Raw genomic sequence first — 22,964 nt, 5'->3', positions numbered from 1 at the left:
TGCTCAATATTTTGTAACCGTCGTTTTCCTTTACGAGTAATGGAATGGGCGGGTGTTACAAAAATTAACTATTAAAATATTCATTTTTTTAAAATAAATATAAGGTAGTTAAAGTATCAACAAGACATGTGGTGTAACGAAGTCTTAAGCTTAATTTTCAAAATTGATTTACATTTTCTTTTCTTGAGACCTGTCTCTGTGTTCTTGGGGTAGCGTATTTGCGAAAAGTAAGTAGTTCTAATTTTTGCGGGAGGTCACGCTCTTACAGTGACACTCATATCCCTAATTCCATCTTAATACAACAGCATAATTCTGCTTTTCAAAAATTATAAATCTTTCACAAATATAAAAATCAAAGAAAAATAAAAACTGAAGCAATCAGGAATGACCGATAGCAGTCGCGTTGACAGGGAGGGGATGTGACAAGCATTTGTTATTTAGGTATATATATCCGGTAATCAGTCAGGTTCAGTAATTTCACAGTTAAAGTAAAAGTTGAGAGGATTGGTCTACGAAAACTGACACAGATCAAAAACCCCGATCCAATAGCTCCAAGTAACCCTGTAAAATTATCATAGATATAGAAAAAAAGTAATCCCAAAAATACATAATCACATGGCAAAATCAAACGACAAAATCACAAGGAAAACGAATGGACAAGAACTGTCATATTCTTGACTTCGTACAGGCATTTACAAATGCAAAAATGGTGGATTAAACCTGGTTGTAAAGCACTTAACCTCTCACTTTGATGAAAACGTGTGTGTCTATGAATTTCATTGAGATAAGCACACACAACCTTATTCCTTTCGATAAGATACGGTTTTCACCCTTTTTCTGTGCACAAGTTTGAGTAACTATATAGCCTCAAGTTTCAAAAATATTCTTTTAAAAAACACCAAACAATAAAAAAAAAGAACAGTGTTCACTAAAGATATGTGTTTGACTCAGAATTATTTTCATACATCTGTCAAATTGATTGAAATATTGTTTCAACTCTTTTTCGTATGCAACCGGATTCGACGTAATAAGATTTGGTGGTATCACACCTTTTGATGAAATTTGTGTCGCCCTTAATTTAAAGTCATAGCATTATTCAAAATTGAATAGATGCTTTACATTTTGTCATATATGTAATTGTAACTTCCTATTATGTCGAGCAATTACGAATACTATCTCGAATATCAAACAACGGAAATATGAAACTATTGTTACCTTAGTATGATGTAATAAAATGTAATATAATCTAACATAAAACAAGGAAATATTTAAGTACATGCAGTATTCAAAATGACATTCAGAATGGTAGGTTTATATTTTTGTTTTCGAAGTTTCATTTTTTTCATTTGCAATATATTTTCAAATTATTGCATCCTAATTTCATCTATCTTATCGTACATGTTGGTTCTATTTGGTTGAACATGTCGGTATATTCTGTTCATAACGTTTTCTTGCAAATCCAATGAGTCATTGTTTTGTTCATGGAAAGATGTAAATGCAGATTTGGTAATGACAGAAACAACACTGGAACACTCTACAGAGAAGATTGCACGCGATTCAAAAATGTTATGTATGATTTCTGCATGAATGTCTTGTGGTAAATTTACAAACTTTAAAACGAATGCAACTTATTTAGCTCACATTCTCAGCTAAAGGAATAATTTCTTTTAAACAGCTCTTTGTGAGTTTGAGCAATGAACTATAACAATATATGTCTCAACCAATCAGTTTTTTAGGTCTCCCTTTCGGACTCCTTGAAATAACACGCAACACTTATAAAACAATTAGAACCGTAATTGATAAAACCGTTTTGGCTGGTGCTGCTATAAAATTCAACGACCTAAGGTTTTGTCTTATATATATGTTAGCGACAATAATCGAAGTTAGGCATTTAGTTTAAATCTGAGACAATAGGCTTATGCCTACGAAATAAGTCTATTGCCTATATGATGTTGGTCTTTTCTTTCATCCTAGGATTTAAGCTTAAAATATAATTGCGAGAAAATGCAAGACATTTACTCATTTAAATAAATAAAAATTGTTTAAAAATAACAATATGAGAACTGAAGTTTAAAATAACATCTAATCATGCTAATGGAATGATAAAACATATTTTTAAAAACTCATCAAATAATACTTTAAAAATATGAAACTTGATAGAAATTTGTGTTTAAATGGTTTGTTTTCACGATTTGTGGAACTGTGGCATTGAATTTTGCACTGTCTCTTGTTTTATTTCATTTGCAGTTGTATTGGTTGTTTTCCTTGATTCGAAATAAGACCGCAAAAAATTCTAGAAATTTTTCCTCAATAGTCATTGATAGCTTTATGCTAAACAACATATCAAAAATTGAAAAAGACAAAATGGCCTGAGGGTATTTAACAAAATTTTAAACAAAGAAAATTTACGTATATCCAATAGAAAAAAATATAGGAAAAATGGTTTCAGCAAAAAACATATCTTACCTTTGTTTACTTATGACAAGGTCAAACCATCTCAACTTGTGAAGTGTCAACATTTTCAAAATTATAATTTTTATGTAGAATCTAATCCCCTCAAGTATTGTATTGGATAGAATCCGGTTTTTTTTTTAAATCTTTTTTTATTTTTTAATACCACAAAAAAGTATGGGTAAACTGGGTTTGGAATATGAAAAATACTAAAATTTGTCAAATGAATATACATGTATATTATTATTAGGAATATAATCAAGAAACTGCTTTATGTCAAAAATAAATTACCGAATATACATAGATTCCAGAGCTCACTTAACATGCTTATTGCCTTAAAATATGTTTGGAGATATCTTGAATAATCATCATCAGATGTCAGGAAATTAGCTTAATGCCCAATGATTTAATGCCTAGGATTAAAGCTTAAGGCGGCTCGCGGGTCTAAAAGATTTTTTTTATTTAATATAGGATTTCTCTATATTTTTCTATAAATGAACTTTATCTTATACTTAATAGAAAAATGAAATAAAAAAAAGGGGTCGCCGTTCATTTACGCTCACAATCTGCTTTCGAAAGAAGCATACATTTTTGTTAATGTTCTTTTTTTCTGTTGAACTAATAGGAGAAATAGCGGTAATATCGAAATAAAAAAAGAACTAAATTACAGAAATCGCTAAAATTTTATAATTATCTAATTTATGTACAGCTTATTCGAAAACAACAATAAAAAATATAGGTCACCGATGAGTTAAAAAAGATATTTCAATTTTAATGCCAAAAAATGGCATTTTTGCACCAAAGGGAGATAATTTGGAGCTTTTTAAGTGATATCTACATTTTAAAAGTCCGCTAGGGCCAACACGAATTGATTTTTTAAAATGATTTTTGTACCACGTGATAAAGTAACAACTACTTAAGGTAATAAATAAAATTTGTAATGAAAATTTAATGTTTAATTTTTTTCTGAAAATCTTATACCCGCGAGCCTCCTTAATGCATTATTTCACTTATTGCCGCTAACATATACATTTATTATACATTTGTACCTCACTTTAAAATACCAAATTTTCATTGGCTGATACGAAAGTGTTAATTTACTCTATCACATGACTGTGCGGGTGCCATTTTTGCTTAATATCACCCTCTCGTTTAGACCAATCAAAAATCTATGATTTAAAGGACAATGAATTGAATTTACATCAAGTTATTAAAACCAATGCTTAAGTTCTACATTTTGGCTCAAATTCTATAATAATACCTGTAACGTTGTTATGTACGTGACGTCATGAAACATAATTTTAAATAAATTCATCTGTAAAAGGCAATAATGATAGGACATTCAGTATAACAAATTAAATAACACATAGCTAAGAGGGTGGTAGAGCGATTGGTACCCCTCAAAAAAACATTGTCAACTTTGGCTTCGCCGCGGTTTACGATGTTTTCTCGGGCTAGCAATCTGCTTTAACACCATCTCAACTTTGTGTTATATATATAGTAACATAATAAAAAATCAAGAAGACGTAGTGTGATTGCCAATTATACTACTATATACCAGAGTTCAAACGATGTAAATACAATTTATTAACAATAACAGGACATCGTACTAGGAAATTAACTTAGGCATTATATTCATGCTTTTGTGGTACGTACACTAGCCTTTACTTGACAGCTTTCTTATCGATAAGTAATTTTCATAAAACATGTTAAATGTTAAAATCAATCGAACGCTCGGAATTTATTGAGATTTTTCGTTTATAATACTCTCCGACTTTGAATCTGAATTATGTTTTTTTTTATTACTAGTGCACCGGTATTATATCAGGTTTTTGATGAGTTTCGTCTTTACCCTTTAATGATGTAATCAATGTATTTTATTTAAGGTGTTGGAGAAACTGTTTCTTGTTTGGTTATTTTCACAAGGTGAGAACTAAATAGAAGCGGACATTTTGATCCCATAAACTGTTCACATACTGAAAACGCGATGGAAAACAAAACGACAGACGATGAAAAAACTATTCAAACCGTAAAAACCGGCATCGAAAAAACTGCACAATGCTAATACTTGGGAAGACTAGGATATGTCGTAAGTCTGTGTCGTTTTATGTTTGCATTCGTGAACATTGCGTAAATTTGATTTATCATTGCCCTATGTCTTGATAGAAAATCATCCAATTTGCAAAACAAGAAATACCAGCATCTATGTATTGAAACAAAAGCGTTGTGTTTTTATTATGAAAACAAAGTAGTAAACTTGAGCTGTGCAAAAACTAGGTTAAAGTAAATGACATTCGTGCTTCAAGAAAGCGATATTTACATGAACATGACAATTCAACATGAGAAAAAATACATAATGTGGAAGGCTTATTATAACGACAATAGGGATACCTAATCATGATTTTCATTTATAAACATTTTCAAATAATTTTTTTTTCAAATTATTTCAGCCTTCTCCATTGCCATACTTGCAGATTCCATGACCACAGTTTACATTTTAGAAGGGTCAACGATGGATCTCACATTTAACGTCATCACTCCACAGAGAGATTTACGTTACCAGAAAATATGTTTATCATATCTCATTAATCCTTGGAGGGTGAAACCAAAATCATACGACACGATATTACATGTGAACAATTTTACACTTCCAATTATAAATGTAACAGAAAGAGACGAAGGAGTTTACTGGTTGAATTATGGGAATTTAATAACTGTATCAGAGCTTAAAATATCAAGTATGTTATCATTAAGTGCATACGTGTTATATGACGGGATCAAAAATGATATGTTATAACCATCACTGCCAAATGATATAAGTTGTATTGTTCGCTACTTACTACTACGGATTCATATAGGGTTAGTAAATGTATATGGGGTGAGGCCTCTATGGTCAGTAGGGGGTTGGTGGTGAACTTTATAACGAATGAATTGCACGCAGCACTTTTACTGCTTCGTTTAAAAAAAAATAATCAATGAAATACAACATCAATAAATGACGTCATTTACAGTTAACGTGACGTCATGAACATTAAAAAATTAAATCATCCTAGAGTAAGTTTACATGTATCATTTGTGTATCGTGAATTTTTTCGGTTTGATAAAAATGGAGGGTTTTGGAACGCGTATTATAGGTCCACTTCGAAGTACAACAGTCCTTAATTTTCCTATTATAATCAATATAAATCTGTTATGTAATGTTCTATGCTAATTTTAACATGTATAGGTATTATATTTGTCAACATTTTACACCTCGCTGTCGCTCGGTATAGAGATCTTGACAAATAAAATCATTTGCAGACTAGAAATGAGCATAGATCATGGTATGAAAGAATAATCTGTTTAATTACAAGGTAAATCCAAATGTGATGGTATTAAGAACATGAACATATCAGACGAGCATGATGTCTTAATGGCACATGTTGTTTGACGAAATCTACAAATCATTCGGAATTGCAACGGCCTGATAACCAACAGAGGCATGTGCAAATATTTTCAATCGTAGAATTCCATTTGCTAAATACAAATATAAACATTTTTTACAAGTTGAATATAATAAAAGGGAATATGTATTATTAGGAAACAAGACCTTTTGAGGCTAAATTTACAAAAAGTACTAAATGATTAGACAAATTTGAAAAAAAAATCAATGACGATTTCTCTTTTTATCTATGACGTATGACTATTCATGGGATGTATCTGACTTTTTACGGGAAAATATTTAAAGCGGCAAAAGGAGAAGCAAATAAAACAGAACTTTGTTTTCTGAAAAAAAAATTCATGTATTTACTTTAAACATTATGAAATAATACCTAACTGTGTCAGCTGAAAATGGAAATTAACATAGTATGAAGCTTTATCTAAAACTTCTTTCCTTTGCTTCATAAGCTGAATGATAAACTCGGTAATTTGCAAGGAAATTGTAAGACATATTATATTGTTAAGACAACCATATAAACGTTTGAATGTATGTGGATATACTTTGATGTTTGTGTAGCACAGAAATAAAATTTGTACAAACACATGTATATTCTTATTTCCAATTATAGATATGTCCTGTTCATCTCGTCCAATTGAATATGTGTGTGCAATTGAGGGGTCATCACCAATACTAACATTTACGATCGATGTGTCTGTTTATCATAGCATAGTTGATGAAGACTACTATAGTATAGGAAACTCTCTAAAAGTTCGAGATTCTACAACTGATGTACATCTTCAAATTTACAATGTTACCCTTGAAGACGGAGGATTTTTTAAATGTCATTTACATGAATTGTTTGGAAGAGTAAAGCTGGAAGTAGTAAGTAAGTAAAAATCTGTCTGAGGATGAAATCATTTATTTATACATAAATTAAGTTGCCATTACTATTTTATAGAAAACGTTTGTTTTCTAACGAATTGATTTAGATTATTATCTTATTTGAATCCCTCATTAATTGTCAGTTCAGTTTATACGTTTGTAATAAAATAAAGTTTTAATATACTTTAGGTTGTAATGCCAGATTTTTGTTGGTTTATACGAGGGAGATAATTTACTCTTACCATGACTGAGCAAGAGACATTTTAGACTGCTACTCTCGCGTGTTGACCAATAAAAATTCAGTAAAACAATGATTTGAATTTACATCAAATAAATAAAAAAAATTGGCTCAGAACTTTTTCATAGACTTTTAACAAAACCAAGGTAATGTTGATTGCCACCGTTATAGTTAAACATAAAAAAATATACAAATGAAATGTATTTGTATTGTAATTAACCAGTGCTCTTATTATTTCTTAATGACCTCAGGGATATCCATTGAGGAAAAAACATGACAAGTGTGCAAACAGCTTTCTTTTTATCTAAATACTTATTCATGTTAAACTCATATGAAAAAAATATAAAATCAAAACAAATAATGCATATGCCTTTTTTATAACTCAATGGATAGTTTTCATTATAAAACTTATGTACACTTTTTTTCTGAAGAAAATTCTTTAATTTATTCATATTTAGAAGAAGTTTACTTTATTTCCAGGAAGCAATTCCCCCGACATATTTTCCGTATACAAAGGACCTCAGTTTGACACATCTCGTAAAAATCCGGTGATCACAATACGCATGGATGTCCTTAAAATAAACTATTATCTGAATTTACATGTTAAATACGTGCTCAATTTCCATGCTTTTATGTTGATTTTTTGTCGATTGTTGACAAACATGTGACAATCGTTAAACTTCGGCTTCAAAACACGAACTTTAATTACCTGCCATATGTTCACAACTCTGACCGATTGAAAAAAAATTGACGATTATACGAAATTTACACGAAAAAATGATAAATTCGTGCACAGAAGACTAAATTAATGATGTTTGTATGCATTGGTTCAAGTATTGAAAGAACATTATTTTTCACCGGTCACATTTTTCTTATGACTTTAACCATTACTAAGATATTATTTTTCTTTATTTTACGTTTATTAATTGAGGAAACATATTTTATCACTATTGTCAATTTCACGTTAGTTGTGTCAATACATGAGACATACACAGCATCAACTTCAGAAACTCGTCTTTTAAAAGCATCATTGCCCCGTAGAAGCAGTGAATGTCAAACATTGTCAACCCTAGATATCTATTTCACTTGAAATTGCTTCCATTGTAAAATAATCCTTTGTGGTTGAAAATTGTGGTATTCACTTCTTCTAAGGACAATAATTGACAACTGTTTGCAACTTTCATAACCACGATCCTTGTTATCTAACATGAAGGTATATAAAATAGAATAGGCAAAAGTTACCAAAGGTTCAACCAGCTAGGTACATTTTGGAACTCTTGGTTAATAAGCTTCCTTGTAATTACATACGCTCTATCAAGGAAATTTTGATAAGAATTTGGAATTTGGTACATATAAAAATGAAGATTACAATCGGGAAGCTATTGTCATCTTTTTAGAACAACAACACATATAGAAAGTAAAAATTATGACAATATATACATAGAACGTAAAACAATTTTTAACCAGATGTTAGCTGTATGAAGAAGCACTGTCTATAATTTCAGAACTACGGTTCATTAACCAATCAGATGAAAATACAATAATTGGACAGGAAGGTATAGAAATGGACATCAGTTGTTTCTCTGACACATTACAAGACCTTACTTTGATGTTAGAATCAAATGGAACGGTTAGAACTGTTGGTGATAAGAAAACTGTGAGATATTCTTTTATACCCGTTCGCACAGATCATCTGTCAAAATATGAATGTATGGCTAGTACGCACTCGTCAATAATGATTGCAGTTAAATTAGATATAAGGTGTAAGTATGTACGATAATGACGAATTATTTTTTCATCAGTAAATAATGACCAAGAACATTATTTTTTCTGTTTTAATACACGACGGGCGTTTTTTAATCCTTCTGCTGGATATTCACATATTCAACCAGTGATGTAAAAAGTAAAATCTCAAAAGTACTGAACTTAGAGGAAAATCAATTCGGAAAGTCCATAATCACATGGCAAAATCAAATAACAAAACACATAAAAAACGAATGAACAAGAACTGTCATATTCCTGACATGGTACAGAACATGTATATATAGATTCTGAATAATTGTGAAGTTTTTTTCTGCAAAAAAGGCAATTTAAATTTTTACAATTTTAAATTAATATCACAATTCGAACTTGTATACTCTTTACTCTATATGCCCTCCGCTTGGTTTACTAGGTTTTCTAAAATTACAAGTATCTGACATCGATTCATTTCAATTAATGTCTCGAAGACTCTTTTGGATCGTCGAGTTTTTAGCATATTGAACCACATTTTCAAAGTAAAAATTCCATAGGCTTAAGTACAAATGACAAAAAGAAAACTTCAAGGTAAAATTGATGGTTGTCAGATCTATGTAAGCAAAAGGTAGACCCATGATTTGTATGGAACGCCAACACTGTCTTGGTATGTGCATTTACCTTTATATGATGTGCAAACACCTTTATATGATGTGCAAATATCATTAAATGATGTGCAACCATACTTATATGATGTGCTAACATCCTTATATGATGTGCAAACATACTTATTTGATATGCACACATAGGTATATGGTGTGCATATATACGAACATGATGTGCAAATATACTTATGTGATGTGCAAATATACTTATATGACGTGCAAATATACTTATATGATTTGAATATATACTTATATGATGTGATTATATACGTATGATATGAAAACGTTCTTATATCATGTATATGATTTGCAAATGTACTTTTATGATGTGGAAAAATACTTTTTGTTTATTTGCAAAATCCTTAAATGATATGCACATATCCTTAGAAGATGAACAGCTCCTCTTTTATTATGTGCAAACATCTTTATATCAAGAGTTGTGTCATAATAGTATATGCTTGTATTCTTATATGATGTGGTTTTGTTGTATTCGTTATATGATGTGCAAGCATACACGTATTTATATGAATATTAAGAATCTAATATACATGTAGTTAATAATTGCCTGATCTGTATTTTACTCATAATTATGTTATCCTACTCTGGATCTAAGCTGTTGTTTGAACATTTGTAACCGTGATGCGTTTTCTAAACCGATTTACAAACAAACAAAACGCGGTATGATTTGTAAATGACCGACGAGGTATCAGGCAGGAGCAAGACATATTACATTACACAAACGAAATTTTTTGTTTACGCGTTACTCGCTACTTTAACATTTGAATGTCGCATGCTTGGCATTATGCAATCAATTATCAAAAGCATTGCTTTTTTTTAATGCGATTTGGTATGGAATTCACGTCCCCCATAACATGACCCGAACTTAGAATTAAGGAAGCAGTTGTCCATCGCTGTTGAAAGTTATAATCATTGTGTGTATCGGGGATACAAATCAAATATAAAAAAAACATATGCAACGACAGGGTAAGAGTGTCTGACATGCACTTTCCGATATGCAATTCTATTTTCAGTCAGTATTTCGAAATCGAGAATAAGACATACTTGGTGTTCAGTAAATGCAAGATAAACACGTTTCGAAACGACTACCTTTCAAACCTATTCTCTTACAGCGTTATAATGGTTTTGTTGAAGCTTAGTATATATATATATATATAATTTGGAAAGAGAATAAAACTAAATTTCTTCAAAATAAGATTTAAACTCGAATTATAGATCCGCCTGCAGGTAGAGTTCTTTACACTAATGGAACGATTGGGTGTGAGTGCGATGGAAACCCAGCAATTTATACTGTTTACAGATTAGATCAAATATCTAAGCATGGCGAACTTGTCCATTCAGTAAATTTGGTTAATGAAACATTCACATTTGACACGGATCCTTTTCCGTACCAAAGAAATGGAAAATTTAGATGCGTTGTTTGTAATGGTATACCAGACACCAATGGGAATATACTACAGACTTGGTCGAGAAATGTGAACTATGAAGGTATGAAAGGTATTAATTACGCTGTATACATTGTGTGCGTTCAAAACTGAGTAAGCCTCAGTAGTAATGCTCAAAAACAACCATTTCAACGCCAGGGATATATAAATCCATATTCGACTTTGTGATCAGTTCAAAATGAAGATATTGGTATTAATAATGTACATACTGAGTTAACGTTTCTGGAATATATCAATAGTTTAAATTTGATTATTTCATATATTAGTCCTATTCCTGATTGTGATATTTTTCATTAAGTGTGGATTTTCATGACGAGCTATGAATCTATTACTGGAGATGCTTACCCTGTTAACCACACCAGGGTCACTCCTTTATTAGTTCATTGGTTTCTTACAGATTTTGTTTTCTTCCTTATTAAATAACTGTAACGGATAGTTATTTTTCTTTTATGTGAGTGGACTTAAGAAAAAAATTTAAACATGAGTCATGAATATTATTAAATACAATAATCCAATCTCATAATAACAGACAAACTCTTGCTTAAAGCGTGATCGAGGAAATTATTCTGGTCTAGAGTAGATTAGTCAGAAATTGAAAGTTATTGTACATGTTGTACTTGGAGTACACAAATGCAACTGTCAATTTTTTTCTCACTGACATAATTAATTTTGATGTACATATACCAGTTGTAACCCTTTTCAGCAATTCATTGTATTTTAAAAGAATACACATTTACCATTTTTTTCTTTAGGACAACCAAGTTAAGTCACTTAATTTTGTTTAATTTATATTTTACCATCTAACAATTGCTTAATGATCTTTTCTTTGCACAGAAATATATTGTCTTACATGATGACGTTATATTCAAAACAATATGTGTCCATAGTTCATGAATGACCCACTCGCACTATCATTTTCTATGTTCAGTGGACCGTGACATTTGGGTCAAAAATCTAATTTGGCATTAAAATTAGAAAGACGATATCATAGAGAATATGTGTGCTAAGTTTCAGGTTGATTTGGCTTCAACTTCATAAAATACTACCTTGACCAAAAACTTTTAACTGAAGCGGGACAGACGAACGAACGAACAGACGAACGGACAAACGAACGGAAGCACATACCAGAAAACATAATGCCTCTTCACTATCGTAAACTCAACTAAGACATCCCACCGAATTTGATTGCTGGCGGATAGTCTTCAATATCTAAAACAACACAAACAGGAATAAATATTTAAGTCTGTTAATTTTCATATTAATATATATGTATTAACAAAATGTTTATATATATTTTTATAAGGTCCACCTGTTTTTGCAAAACAAAATAGATATGTTAAGGTTGGAAAAAAGAGAAAATCATCAATGACGATGTCATTTCAAGTCTACAGCTATCCTGCTGTTGAAGAAATATTCCTGGAAAAAATAGGACATATGGATGACAAAAAAGTTAAAATAACAAAATACACTTTGAAAGATATCTTGTTATACAGTGAATATGACAACTCAAATGGAATCCAAGGTTATGATATTTTGATTGAAAGTGAGCTAGTAGACAAAGATGATTTTCAAGCCTATTGTATCACGATAACGAATCGTCTTGGCGCAAGCAATTTTAATTTTGAAATCATAAGGAAAGGTGGGTAGAAACTAAGAATAAGACACTTTAGAGTAATTGATATATTGTGATTGTTAAAAAAATATTAATGTACAACTTTTACTTAACGTCAATCTGATTCGTAAAACCTTTATCAGGTACAATCATGACCTATACGGAATATCTGTTACTCAAATTTAGCCATGTAAACAGCGTCACCATCGTTTTCGTTCTCAATAGGATTTCTATGCCGAATATGACTGTCTCATAAAATATTTGAAACTATACGGATGTTCTTTCGAAATTAGGAACTGCTAATCAACGTTTTGTGAGGAACTGCGTAGAGCTGATATTTTATGAGTTTGTAGTAATTTGTGAACTCTTGTTTGGCTATTGACAATTTTCATGTGAATTGTCCTCACTGATGCTATTTTAGTTTCATGTTGAGTTGAACAGAACGTCTAAATACTTCTTTTTTGCAATGCTCATTGTTATTTTTATGTTACAATTAATTTTCTTATATTAAAACATATGCCATAGATAGTATATACAATTGTCATTCTACAGTCCAACAAGTTGTGTTTAAGTAATAGAAGTATGAAGCATCTCTTTGATGATATGCAATTCTGATTAACATTCTGTCTTAATATGCATCAGCAATAAAACAATACCAAACATGAAATTACAATGGTAGTCGTAATTATGATAAAACCGATCATTACTCGAATACTTGTTCTCTTAATTGATTGCTGGAAACGATGACGATCTATGATTTTACGAAGAGAAACAACAATATCATACACATACCTTTAAACAAATGTGTTGTACGAAAGTATAAACAAAATTAATACTACTTTGACCAGCGGCATTTTTCTATTTGGTCATTTAATTTACATAATTATGAAATGCTAGAACTGAATATAAATACCAAAATAATAATAGAAATGTATCCATTGTAGACGAACGTGTAATTAATCAAGAGAAGAATACGCATCTAGTCACACTTTACATCGTAGGTGCGGTTCTATTAAGTTTGGTCATTGGGATTGCCGGCTTCTGTATAAATCACGTAAAGCATAGAGTTCAAAAACGCGTTAATGTGCATGAAGACTCTAATTATCATATTTATGATGAATGTGGGTCAATAACAAACTTTGCTGCCAGCAACTTACATTCAACAAACTCTAACAACGATAATACAGATCCGAATCAAACACAACTACGAGCAGTTGGTATTTCAACTGACGATAATGCAATTTCATGCAATAAAGAGTTTATAAATAAAAGTTTATCACAAAGTGAGTTGGATGACACGAATCTTTTAAACGATTTATCGCCAATACCTTTCCCTTTCATACCAAACATGGACAAAGAAGTATCAAGTGACCAAAAGAGTCAAGTAAGTTATGACTCTGACAGTGAAGTATCAAATAGTGTTATGGTATGCAACGTTGGAGATGGATATGAACACGCTTACCAAACAGTAATCCTCGATCGTCCAGAAAGCCATCTGTACATTGGTATTACGGGAGAAAGAAATAACAGTATTTCATTAACTGAATCTAATCAAAGTGAAGATTAAAGACTTGAAACAAGCTACTCAAATGACACAACTAACAATAATCTTTAATTTTTGTGCACATTGAAATGGATTTTCAGACGCAAATTTGAAATACAGTTTGCAAAAAAAGAAATGACATTGCTACAATGTTCATGATATTGTCGTAGTCAACTTGTTTCCAAATACAGTGTTTGCCGACGTGCTTTCAATATTAGAATATTCAACACATGTACTTTGATTTTGCTTTCAGAGAATTCGAAAGACAGTGTTTAAAGTAGTGTTAATTTTATACCTCCATTATGCCGTATAGCAGGTTATTTTTGCGGGTGTAAAATTTTGCAATTTTAATCGAAAATCATACGGAATACTTTTGTGGTTATTATTTTGGCGAATCTAAAACTTTTATCAAAACTGTTGCATGTGCGTTTTTAAATTAGCTGAATTCATTTTGGCGATTTTCTCTATCCGCAAAAAATAAAAGCAAATTCACACTCCTCGAAAAAAAGCCTCTATTCAGAAACTTTTTTTTATCAGAATTATATTGTTAAGGGGGGTCGCGGGTATAACTCGATTTTTTTTTTTTAATATAGGATTTCGCCATTTTATTCTTTAAATGAACTTTATCATAAACTTCGTAGAAAAATAGAATTAAAAAATTGGGGTCACCGTTCCTCACAGTTCAAAATCTTCCTTCAAAGGAAGCATGCATTTGGGTTAATGTACTTTTTTTCAGGAAAAGGAGAAATAAAGGTAACATCGGAAAAAATAGAATTAAATTACAGAAATCGCATAATTTTTTTAAATTGTTTAGTTTAAGTACAGCTTATTTGAAAATAATAGTAAATGAAATAGGTCACCGATGAGTTAAAAAAAGATATTTCATATTTTTTTCAATTTAAAAAATAAAATAAAATTTGTGATTTATTTTTTTTCAATTTTAATGCTAAAATATGGCACTTTTGTATCAAAGGGAGATAATTGGAGCTTTTACCTTGATATTAAAATTCTAAAAGAAATCTGGGACCAAAACGAATCGATTTTGTTGTTGAGTTTTGTAACATGTCATGAAGTAACAATTAATTTAATTATTAATTGTAATAAATAAAAGGTAGATGAAGTAAGACCTCTTTATGCCCCCAAAATTGATAAGTTTAACGAAATTGTTATAATGTAAACTTATAGATATTTATTGAAAAGTAGAATACTTCTGCTACATAAATATGGGATAATTTTTTACAATACAATGCACATATATCGGGTACCAGCATCATTAAGACCTGCTAAATTACAGAAATCTTCACAATATTAGCTTTTGCGTTAAATTTGGGACGGTTTTCATCTTAAATTGAAGTGGCCGCATTTGTGTTCATTCTTAATATTTAAACGTAAGTTGTATTTGATGATAATACATAACATATATAAAGAGTGAGGGTGAACACGGATGTGGCCACTTTCATTTTTGACAAAAACTATCTGAAAAGTGGCATAGTATGGTATATTTGATAGATTTTTCATATTTTGGCTTGAATATGAGCGTCTGAAATGACTAAATCAGTTCAAATCTTTCACTCAAATTAATTGAATCGACTGAAGTAGATACTTAAGTGTTTAAAAGGTGTACATAATCTTTTATAAGATAAACCTGAAATTTGAGGTCAAAATGGGTCCTTGCCTTATTACTCCTTTATAATGAAAAAAAAAATGTTTTCATTTTTCGGAAATTTTAGATATAAAGGGCCCTCGAGCCTCCTTAAGCGATTTTTTTTGTATATTGATAGTTATATGGTGATCTTTGTTTTATAAAGATGTAATTGTTTTCTCTACTGATTATTATTGTTATCTTTATAACTGTTTCTTTTATTGAAATGATTAAGAGAACAAGGTGAAGAGATGAAGGCTAAAATTACCTGTCCTTCAATTTACAGGCTTATCATATTTCGTATGATATGTGACATCCGTATTCGTATTGATTTGTTTCTTGTGACAATCAATGTGTAATATATCTTAATATTAACTTGTTAGAGAATTGATTATTTGATTTCGATGAAATGTGATGTTTTTTTCTTTGTGAGAACTGTTATCAATATCAAAATTTTAGGACTGAACGTTGTGATATAATTGTTGTAAAAGTTAATTAAGGAAAAACACTACTCGGAAGGTAATGCACAATTGTATTTCCCAAAGAAATGGATATAGTACTCAAATATGTATTAAAAGGGAGAAGGTTTGAATACATTAAAACTTTTATTCCCGCTGCAAATGTTTGCACCTGTACTAAGTCAGGAATCTGATGTACAGTAGCTGTCGTTTGTTTATGTAATTTATACGTGTTTCTAGTTTCTCGTTTTTTTTTTTAAATTTTATATTGATTCGACCGTTGGTTTTGCCGTTTAAATGGTTTTACACTTGTGTTGGGGCCCTTTATAGCTTGTTTGTAGGTGTGAACCAAGGCTCCATCTTGAAGGCCGTACATTGACCTATAATGGTTTACTTTTTTTATAAATTGTTATTTAGATGGAGAAGTGTCTCATTGGCACTGACACCGCATTTACCTATATCTATATAAAGTGTTATTTGACTGTATAAACAAATTTATGTAGACAATTTGTTTTGATTCATTATTAGTTTTTATGCCCCACCTACGATAGTGGAGGGGCATTATGTTTTCTGGTCTGTGCCTCCGTTCGTTCTTTCGTTCGTCCGTCTGTGCGTCCGTTCGCTTCAGGTTAAAGTTTTTGGTCAAGGTAGTTTTTGATAACGTTGAAGTTACATCAACTTGAAACTTAGTACACATGTTCCCTATGATATGATCTTTGTAATTATAAGTCCAAATTATAAGTTTGACCCCAATTTCACAGTCCACTGAACATAGAAAATGATAGTGCAAGTGCATCCGTGTACTATGGACACATTCTTTTTATGTATATATGTTGCTGGTTATCAGACATGCTGTAGCTATATTTTCTCGTATAATGCTCTTATCAGACTAACAAGCAAACTACAATGAATATTGTTTTACTGTATGTCAATTATTCAAACATTATGTCTGTTTGTTTTGTTCAAGCATCGGTGACAATATAATGGAATGTGATACGACTGTCATACAAGTGAGAGGTTTACCTAGCTATAAAACCAGGTTCAATTCACCATTTTCTACATTTGAACATGCCTGTACCAAGTCAGGAATATGACAGTTCTTGTCCATTCGTTTTTGATGCGTTTTGTTATTTGATTTTGCCATGTGATTATGGACTTTCCGAATTGATATTCCTCTGAGTTCAGTATTTTTGTGATTTTACTTTTTCTTTACTATCCGAATTGATATTGTGGTTTCCAAAATTTTACTGATATATCACATAAGATATCTTTAAAAATGATCAAAACATATATCTTAAGGATGTACTTAGGTGTGGTTAGGTGAAAATAAATAAATCAAGAATTTAAAATAGATACTATAAGCTTGTAGAGCAATATGTAAGGATAAAAATAAGCTAAAATATTGATAGGTTATTGAAATCCTTTTCGAGATATATGAGATTTAAGATATGGTGGGAAAAGGCTGATTCGGACTTTTACCTCATGTTTGCATTGGTTTCATTTTGGTCCCAAAACAAAAGAAAGAAAATTATGAATCTTCTAAAATTTGGGTCAATGACCTTTCATCAGCTATTAAGTCTTATGTGAAAAAATAAATGGGTGTTTTGGGGCAAAATATTTTACCTTATTTTGTATGGAAAAACACCAAGGAGTTCGAAAATTTGATACGAATTCCAAAACCCCACCTAAGTACATCCTTAAGTTATAGATGACTGTCACAATGATAGCAGAACTTGTGGATAATGAAATGTCTAATTCATGCATGGACGTCAATCATTCATTCATGATACAATATTTCAGTTTTGAATAAAGATAAACATAAAAATACAATTTCAAAAGTAAAATTCACTTATAATGAAAAAAAAGCACTTAGAACATGAAAACATTAAAGGCTTCACTATATCAACCAAAAGAATTATCTAAAATAAGTCTCATATTCCGAGCTTATTATAGGCCTTTTTCTAAAAGGGATGATGGGTTACCCCTGGTTGTATAGGTAGATAAAGCTCCAACGTGTACGCTTGTTGCTATAGATGACAGTTACAACATTTGATTGCTAATGGAACATTAATTGTCATACTAGGGATACCTGTCGAAGAATAAAAAATTAATGCACAAAATTAAAAACTGAACAACATTTTATATGTTAGAGATCCTCAGCAGCTCTCCACATCAAAGTAATCAGAGTCTATAGAACAAACTCAGACTACTGTGATTTATTAATTTTTCGTGGATACCAAATTTCATGGTTTTTAGAAACACATTATCTGTGAATCGTTCTTTTTTTGTATGTTGCATTGTTGTGTTGTTTTTTGATGCACTTCGGTGTTCTGTTGTTTTTTTGTTTTCCTTTTATGGTGGATTTGTTTTCCTCAGTTTTAGTTTGTAAACCGGATTTGTTTTCATTCAATCGATTTATGACTTTTGAACAGCGATAAACTACTGTAATAAAATTAACGGTACCAATTTTCTTGCACCAGATGCGCATTTCGACAATACATGTCTCTTCAGTGATGCTCGTGGCCAAAATATTTGAAATCCAAAGCTTATATAAAAGATGAAGAGCTATAATCCAAAAGGTAAAAAAAGTATAGCCAAATCCGTGAAAGAAATCAGAGCTTTGCATGAGGGAGATACATTCCTTAATTTATAATAATTTCTAATATTTTGTAACAGCAAATTTTAATAACACAAAAAATCCGTATGTTCATGCCAGTACCGAAATACTGGCTACTGGGCTGGTGATACCCTCGGGGACTAATAGTCCACCAGCAGAGGCATCGAGCCAGTGGTAGTAATAAAATTAACGGTACCAATTTTCTTGCACCAGATGCGCATTTCGACAATACATGTCTCTTCAGTGATGCTCGTGGCCAAAATATTTGAAATCCAAAGCTTATATAAAAGATGAAGAGCTATAATCCAAAAGGTCCAAAAAGTATAGCCAAATCCGTGAAAGGAATCAGAGCTTTGTATGAGGGAGATACATTCCTTAATTAATAATTTCTAACATACTTTATTTCGACGGTTAAATAAAACTACTACATAACTGAAAATTTTGCAGTTTTGAGATTTATTAATGTCTTTCCGATCCTCTACGCGAGGAAAGACCTCATGGTTTTTCTAATATTTGTTTTTTTTTTCTTTTTTCTTTCAACATTTTTTTGGGAATCCCCTACCCCCGTTTCAGTTGAAGATCTCAAGACCAAGTATAGACCATCAATAGACCTCATCATGAAGTATTACCAGATGACCCTGTTAAGGATTTCATCATCTGCTGTAGAAGTTACCTCCCTTATATTGGATTTTTTCTACATGACCCCTCCTTGTTGTTTTCTAAGATATTTTGCCCTTATGTAGACAATAGGCACATCTCATCATGATGTAATACCAGATGAGGCTGCTAAGGATTTAATTATCCCTTTGGAGAGTTATGTCCCTTTGAAGCAATTTCTATTATTTGCAATTTTCTTAAAAACTATTAGAGATAGAATTGATTTGAAAACGATAATATTTCGAGAACCGGAAGTTGTAGAGATTCGGGACCTACACAAGTAATCTTAAGTTCACGTGGCCTTCAATTTGCACCCAAAGGTCAAAGGCCATCGAGTGCCAAAAATAAATACGCTGCAATTTCAAGCTGGTATATAAGAAAACGATAAAGAGTTTGCTGCATACATACTGCGCATGAAAGGTTCCTCTTGACGAGCTCTACATTTTATACATTAAGTTAAAATATGTCTGACCATCTGTTTAACAGTTACGTCGACAGAACTCTTAAAACTATAGTAACATGTGTATATCTTTTATAAGGTAACAGATATCAACCTACTATAAATTGTAAAGATGATCAGTAATTCAATTTGAGGTCAATGTCGGGTCATGATGAAATTTAACCTTCAACTTCAAAGTGTACTATGACCTTGACCTTGTGATATTTGAAAGGTCAATTGGTCCTGAGTTGAATGGTGGTAGTTCCATGTCTCTACAACTTCCGGTTCTCAAGTTTGGTATGGCATCATATATTTGACGATTCATTGTGACCTTGATGAACTTCGGAATTGTCCCAAAATGTTGTCCTTTAACTGCAGACCATTTATCATTTAACAGATGTGAGATATCTATTGACGTTTTAGAGATAATGCAGTTTGAACTTTTGCGAACGGAGGCATGTATTTCTGAATTAACAACAGCTTACCACCTAATATTTTCATAATTTAGTACGCCAGACGCGCGTTTCGTCTACAAAAGCCTCATCAGTGACGCTCATATCAAAATATTTATAAAAATTGAAGAGCATTGAGGATCCAAAATTCCAAAAAGTTGTGCCAAATACGACTAAGGTAATATATGCCTGCGATTAGAAAATCCATATTTTTTCGAAAAATTCTAAATTTTGTAAACAGGAAATTTATAAAAATGACCACATTATTGATATTCATGTCAACACCGAAATGTTGACTACAAATTGAACTTCGAAATGAGCTCTACTAAAAAATGAAAAATCTCAGATGGTTAGGTTGTCGCATATCAAATGAAAGTCCATAAAGCGTGCATTTCAAATATCAAATTGACGTCCCAAAAAAATCGGTTGGGTAGGATCAATGAGTGCAAAAGAAAAATTTTCTTTGAAGATAATGTTGTTGCATATCAAATGAAAGGGGATGATGTGTACATTTCAAATATCAAATTCCTGTCCTCCAAAAAATAGTTGGATTGGGTTATTAAGTGCAAAACTAAAACTTTCTAGAACATGGCGTTGTCGCATATCAAATGAAAGATCAGTAAGTCTACATTACAAATATCGTACTAACGATCTCAAAAGAATTAGGTTGATGGGGTCATTAAGTGTAAAAAATGAAAAGATTCAGAAGGTATGCTTGTCGTATATCAAATGACAGTAGGTAACAAGTACATAACAAAAACATCACTTTTACAGGAAAGACCTCTCAATTGTTTTACAAACAATTGAGATACTAGTTGATTTTTTAAACGTTATGGTATTTAATAATATTCTCAATTTTTATTTAGAGCAATTCGATATAAAGTAAATTTCAATTGACATAATCATCAATCTATTATCAGTTTGATATAGAAATTATGCCAACATAAAATACTTATCTCTTATTATTTTGTAAATGCAGAAAACAACAACACGGTGACAATATATAAGGTCTGTCGCATTCCTATTTACAAATATTGTTTGCAAATCATATGCAATAACCCACTATTTCCGATTACTTGCTTGCTGCCTTTGACATTTAAATTGATTGATCTTGACACCTTAAACCACATCCCCATCAACATTCGATAATGGGTTGCAGCCGGAAAAATAGAAGTGAATATCATGAACATAAAGTCAATCAAGTGTATCTGGCAAGACCTCATAGTATATGCCTTATAAAACATACATTGACTAAGAATGAAATTGTTGACATCCTTTGGGAAGAAACCATGAATCAGATATTACTGCAATTTTTAACATTCCATTGGTATGCGTTGTTTTGTAATTTTACTTATCCCTCGACAATTTATGGACTTCCTCCTGTGATAGTTTTGATTTTATTTTTCCTCTTTTACACATTTGAGCATTTTTGATACATGCTGGGTGACTGCGCTATTCTACAGGACACTGAATACATAGCTCATGTAGAAATATGAGAGTGTTTCAAGAACACTAAAGGACACAGGTATACGCATATTACCCAATATCTTATCTCTTATACATTTCTAGGAATATGATTGGTTAAAAGCGTCCTCGTGGAAACCGTGTATATTTAATATTAGGTTTGTTTGAAGGCGGGGCTTATTTCATACACGGTTAGTAGTGGAGTTGCTTCCCTTTATATTCCATATAAGGTAATAAGAAGGCGGGGCTTATTTCATACACGGTTAGTAGTGTTGTTACGTCCCTTTAGAAAAACAAAACAGTACTGAGAAAAAATATTCAAGTTTTCAACAGACGAAGAAGGTGATGATAAAGTGAAATAAATTCATAAAACACATTTAAATCTAACAAGTTATCATTGTTGGCATCTGTTTTTGTAGGATCAAAGGAAGTAGTTTCTTAATCATGTTAATGCTAACTGTATTGAAAACTTGCTCACTTTGATCGGTCACTAGTCTAAATTTTACACGTTAAGATAGTCGGTAAGATAAATTCGTTACATAGTGTGCTAGTGGTGTAATACGGTATATATGGGGTCAGTAAATTCCATATAGGGATTCGAGCTTCGCTCTCAATCCATATGGAATTTACTGACCCCATATATACCGTATTAGGTCACTAGCACACTATTTAACTAATAGTATTTTCTATTTTAAAGTGTCGTTGATAAATCAATACAATTCCGCGCAACAAATGAAAGTTGATTTTGATTCTTGACAAGAATGTTTCTAAATAAATAAAAAAAGTCATCATTAAAATCAGATAAGATTTAATTCAAAGTTTCAAAATCTAGAACAATGTAGTATTTGAACAATAAACAATTGGGGATATCACAACGTGGCCATTTCCTGTATAGATTTCCCAAAACACTTGTAACGTGGAGGAAGTTAACAATAAACATCAATATTGTTTCGCTCAAAATATAAATATGTGCGCAATAACAATTGATTTGTAAGTCATTGTTATAACCTTTAGAATATAACCTTGTCCGACTTTATATTCTGTGAATGAATTATTTGTCATTGATTGAATACAAAGTTAATACCGTATCAAAAACTGGAGCTTTTCATATTAGTTACTTTATCATTAAGTCACATGTTGCTTGCAGCTGTCATATATATGAATTTATACACTAGGAAAAAAATTTAGCCCCTGATATTTGTCGTTTACGTTTTATTATTTTGTAC

The 22,964-nt window shown here is 31.3% G+C and overlaps 1 protein-coding gene across 1 annotated transcript; it reads left to right on the top strand.

Moving 5' to 3' along the window:
- Positions 1-4,316: 4,316 nt before the first annotated feature.
- On the top strand, positions 4,317-16,625 carry LOC143052505 (uncharacterized). The gene is made up of 7 exons (XM_076225552.1): positions 4,317-4,377; positions 4,902-5,189; positions 6,501-6,758; positions 8,498-8,755; positions 10,625-10,897; positions 12,158-12,493; positions 13,411-16,625. Exons 2-7 carry the CDS (start codon positions 4,931-4,933, stop codon positions 14,031-14,033), a joined length of 2,007 nt encoding a protein of 668 aa, XP_076081667.1. The 5' UTR covers positions 4,317-4,377; positions 4,902-4,930; the 3' UTR covers positions 14,034-16,625.
- Positions 16,626-22,964: the final 6,339 nt, after the last annotated feature.

Source organism: Mytilus galloprovincialis, chromosome 11 (assembly GCF_965363235.1).
Source record: "Mytilus galloprovincialis chromosome 11, xbMytGall1.hap1.1, whole genome shotgun sequence".
NCBI lineage: Eukaryota > Metazoa > Mollusca > Bivalvia > Mytilida > Mytilidae > Mytilus > Mytilus galloprovincialis.
The sequence above is the reverse complement of the archived record's forward strand: the minus strand, read 5'-3'. Positions and strand labels throughout refer to the sequence as shown.

Excerpts from the sequence above, each read along its gene's own strand:
- LOC143052505 (XM_076225552.1), top strand. The coding sequence starts at position 4,931 with ATGACCACAGTTTACATTTTAGAAGGGTCAACGATGGATCTCACATTT. Across the intron at positions 6,759-8,497 it reads AGTAAAGCTGGAAGTAGTAA|AACTACGGTTCATTAACCAA; the intron begins GTAAGTAAAAAT and ends CTATAATTTCAG. Across the intron at positions 12,494-13,410 it reads TTTTGAAATCATAAGGAAAG|ACGAACGTGTAATTAATCAA; the intron begins GTGGGTAGAAAC and ends TATCCATTGTAG.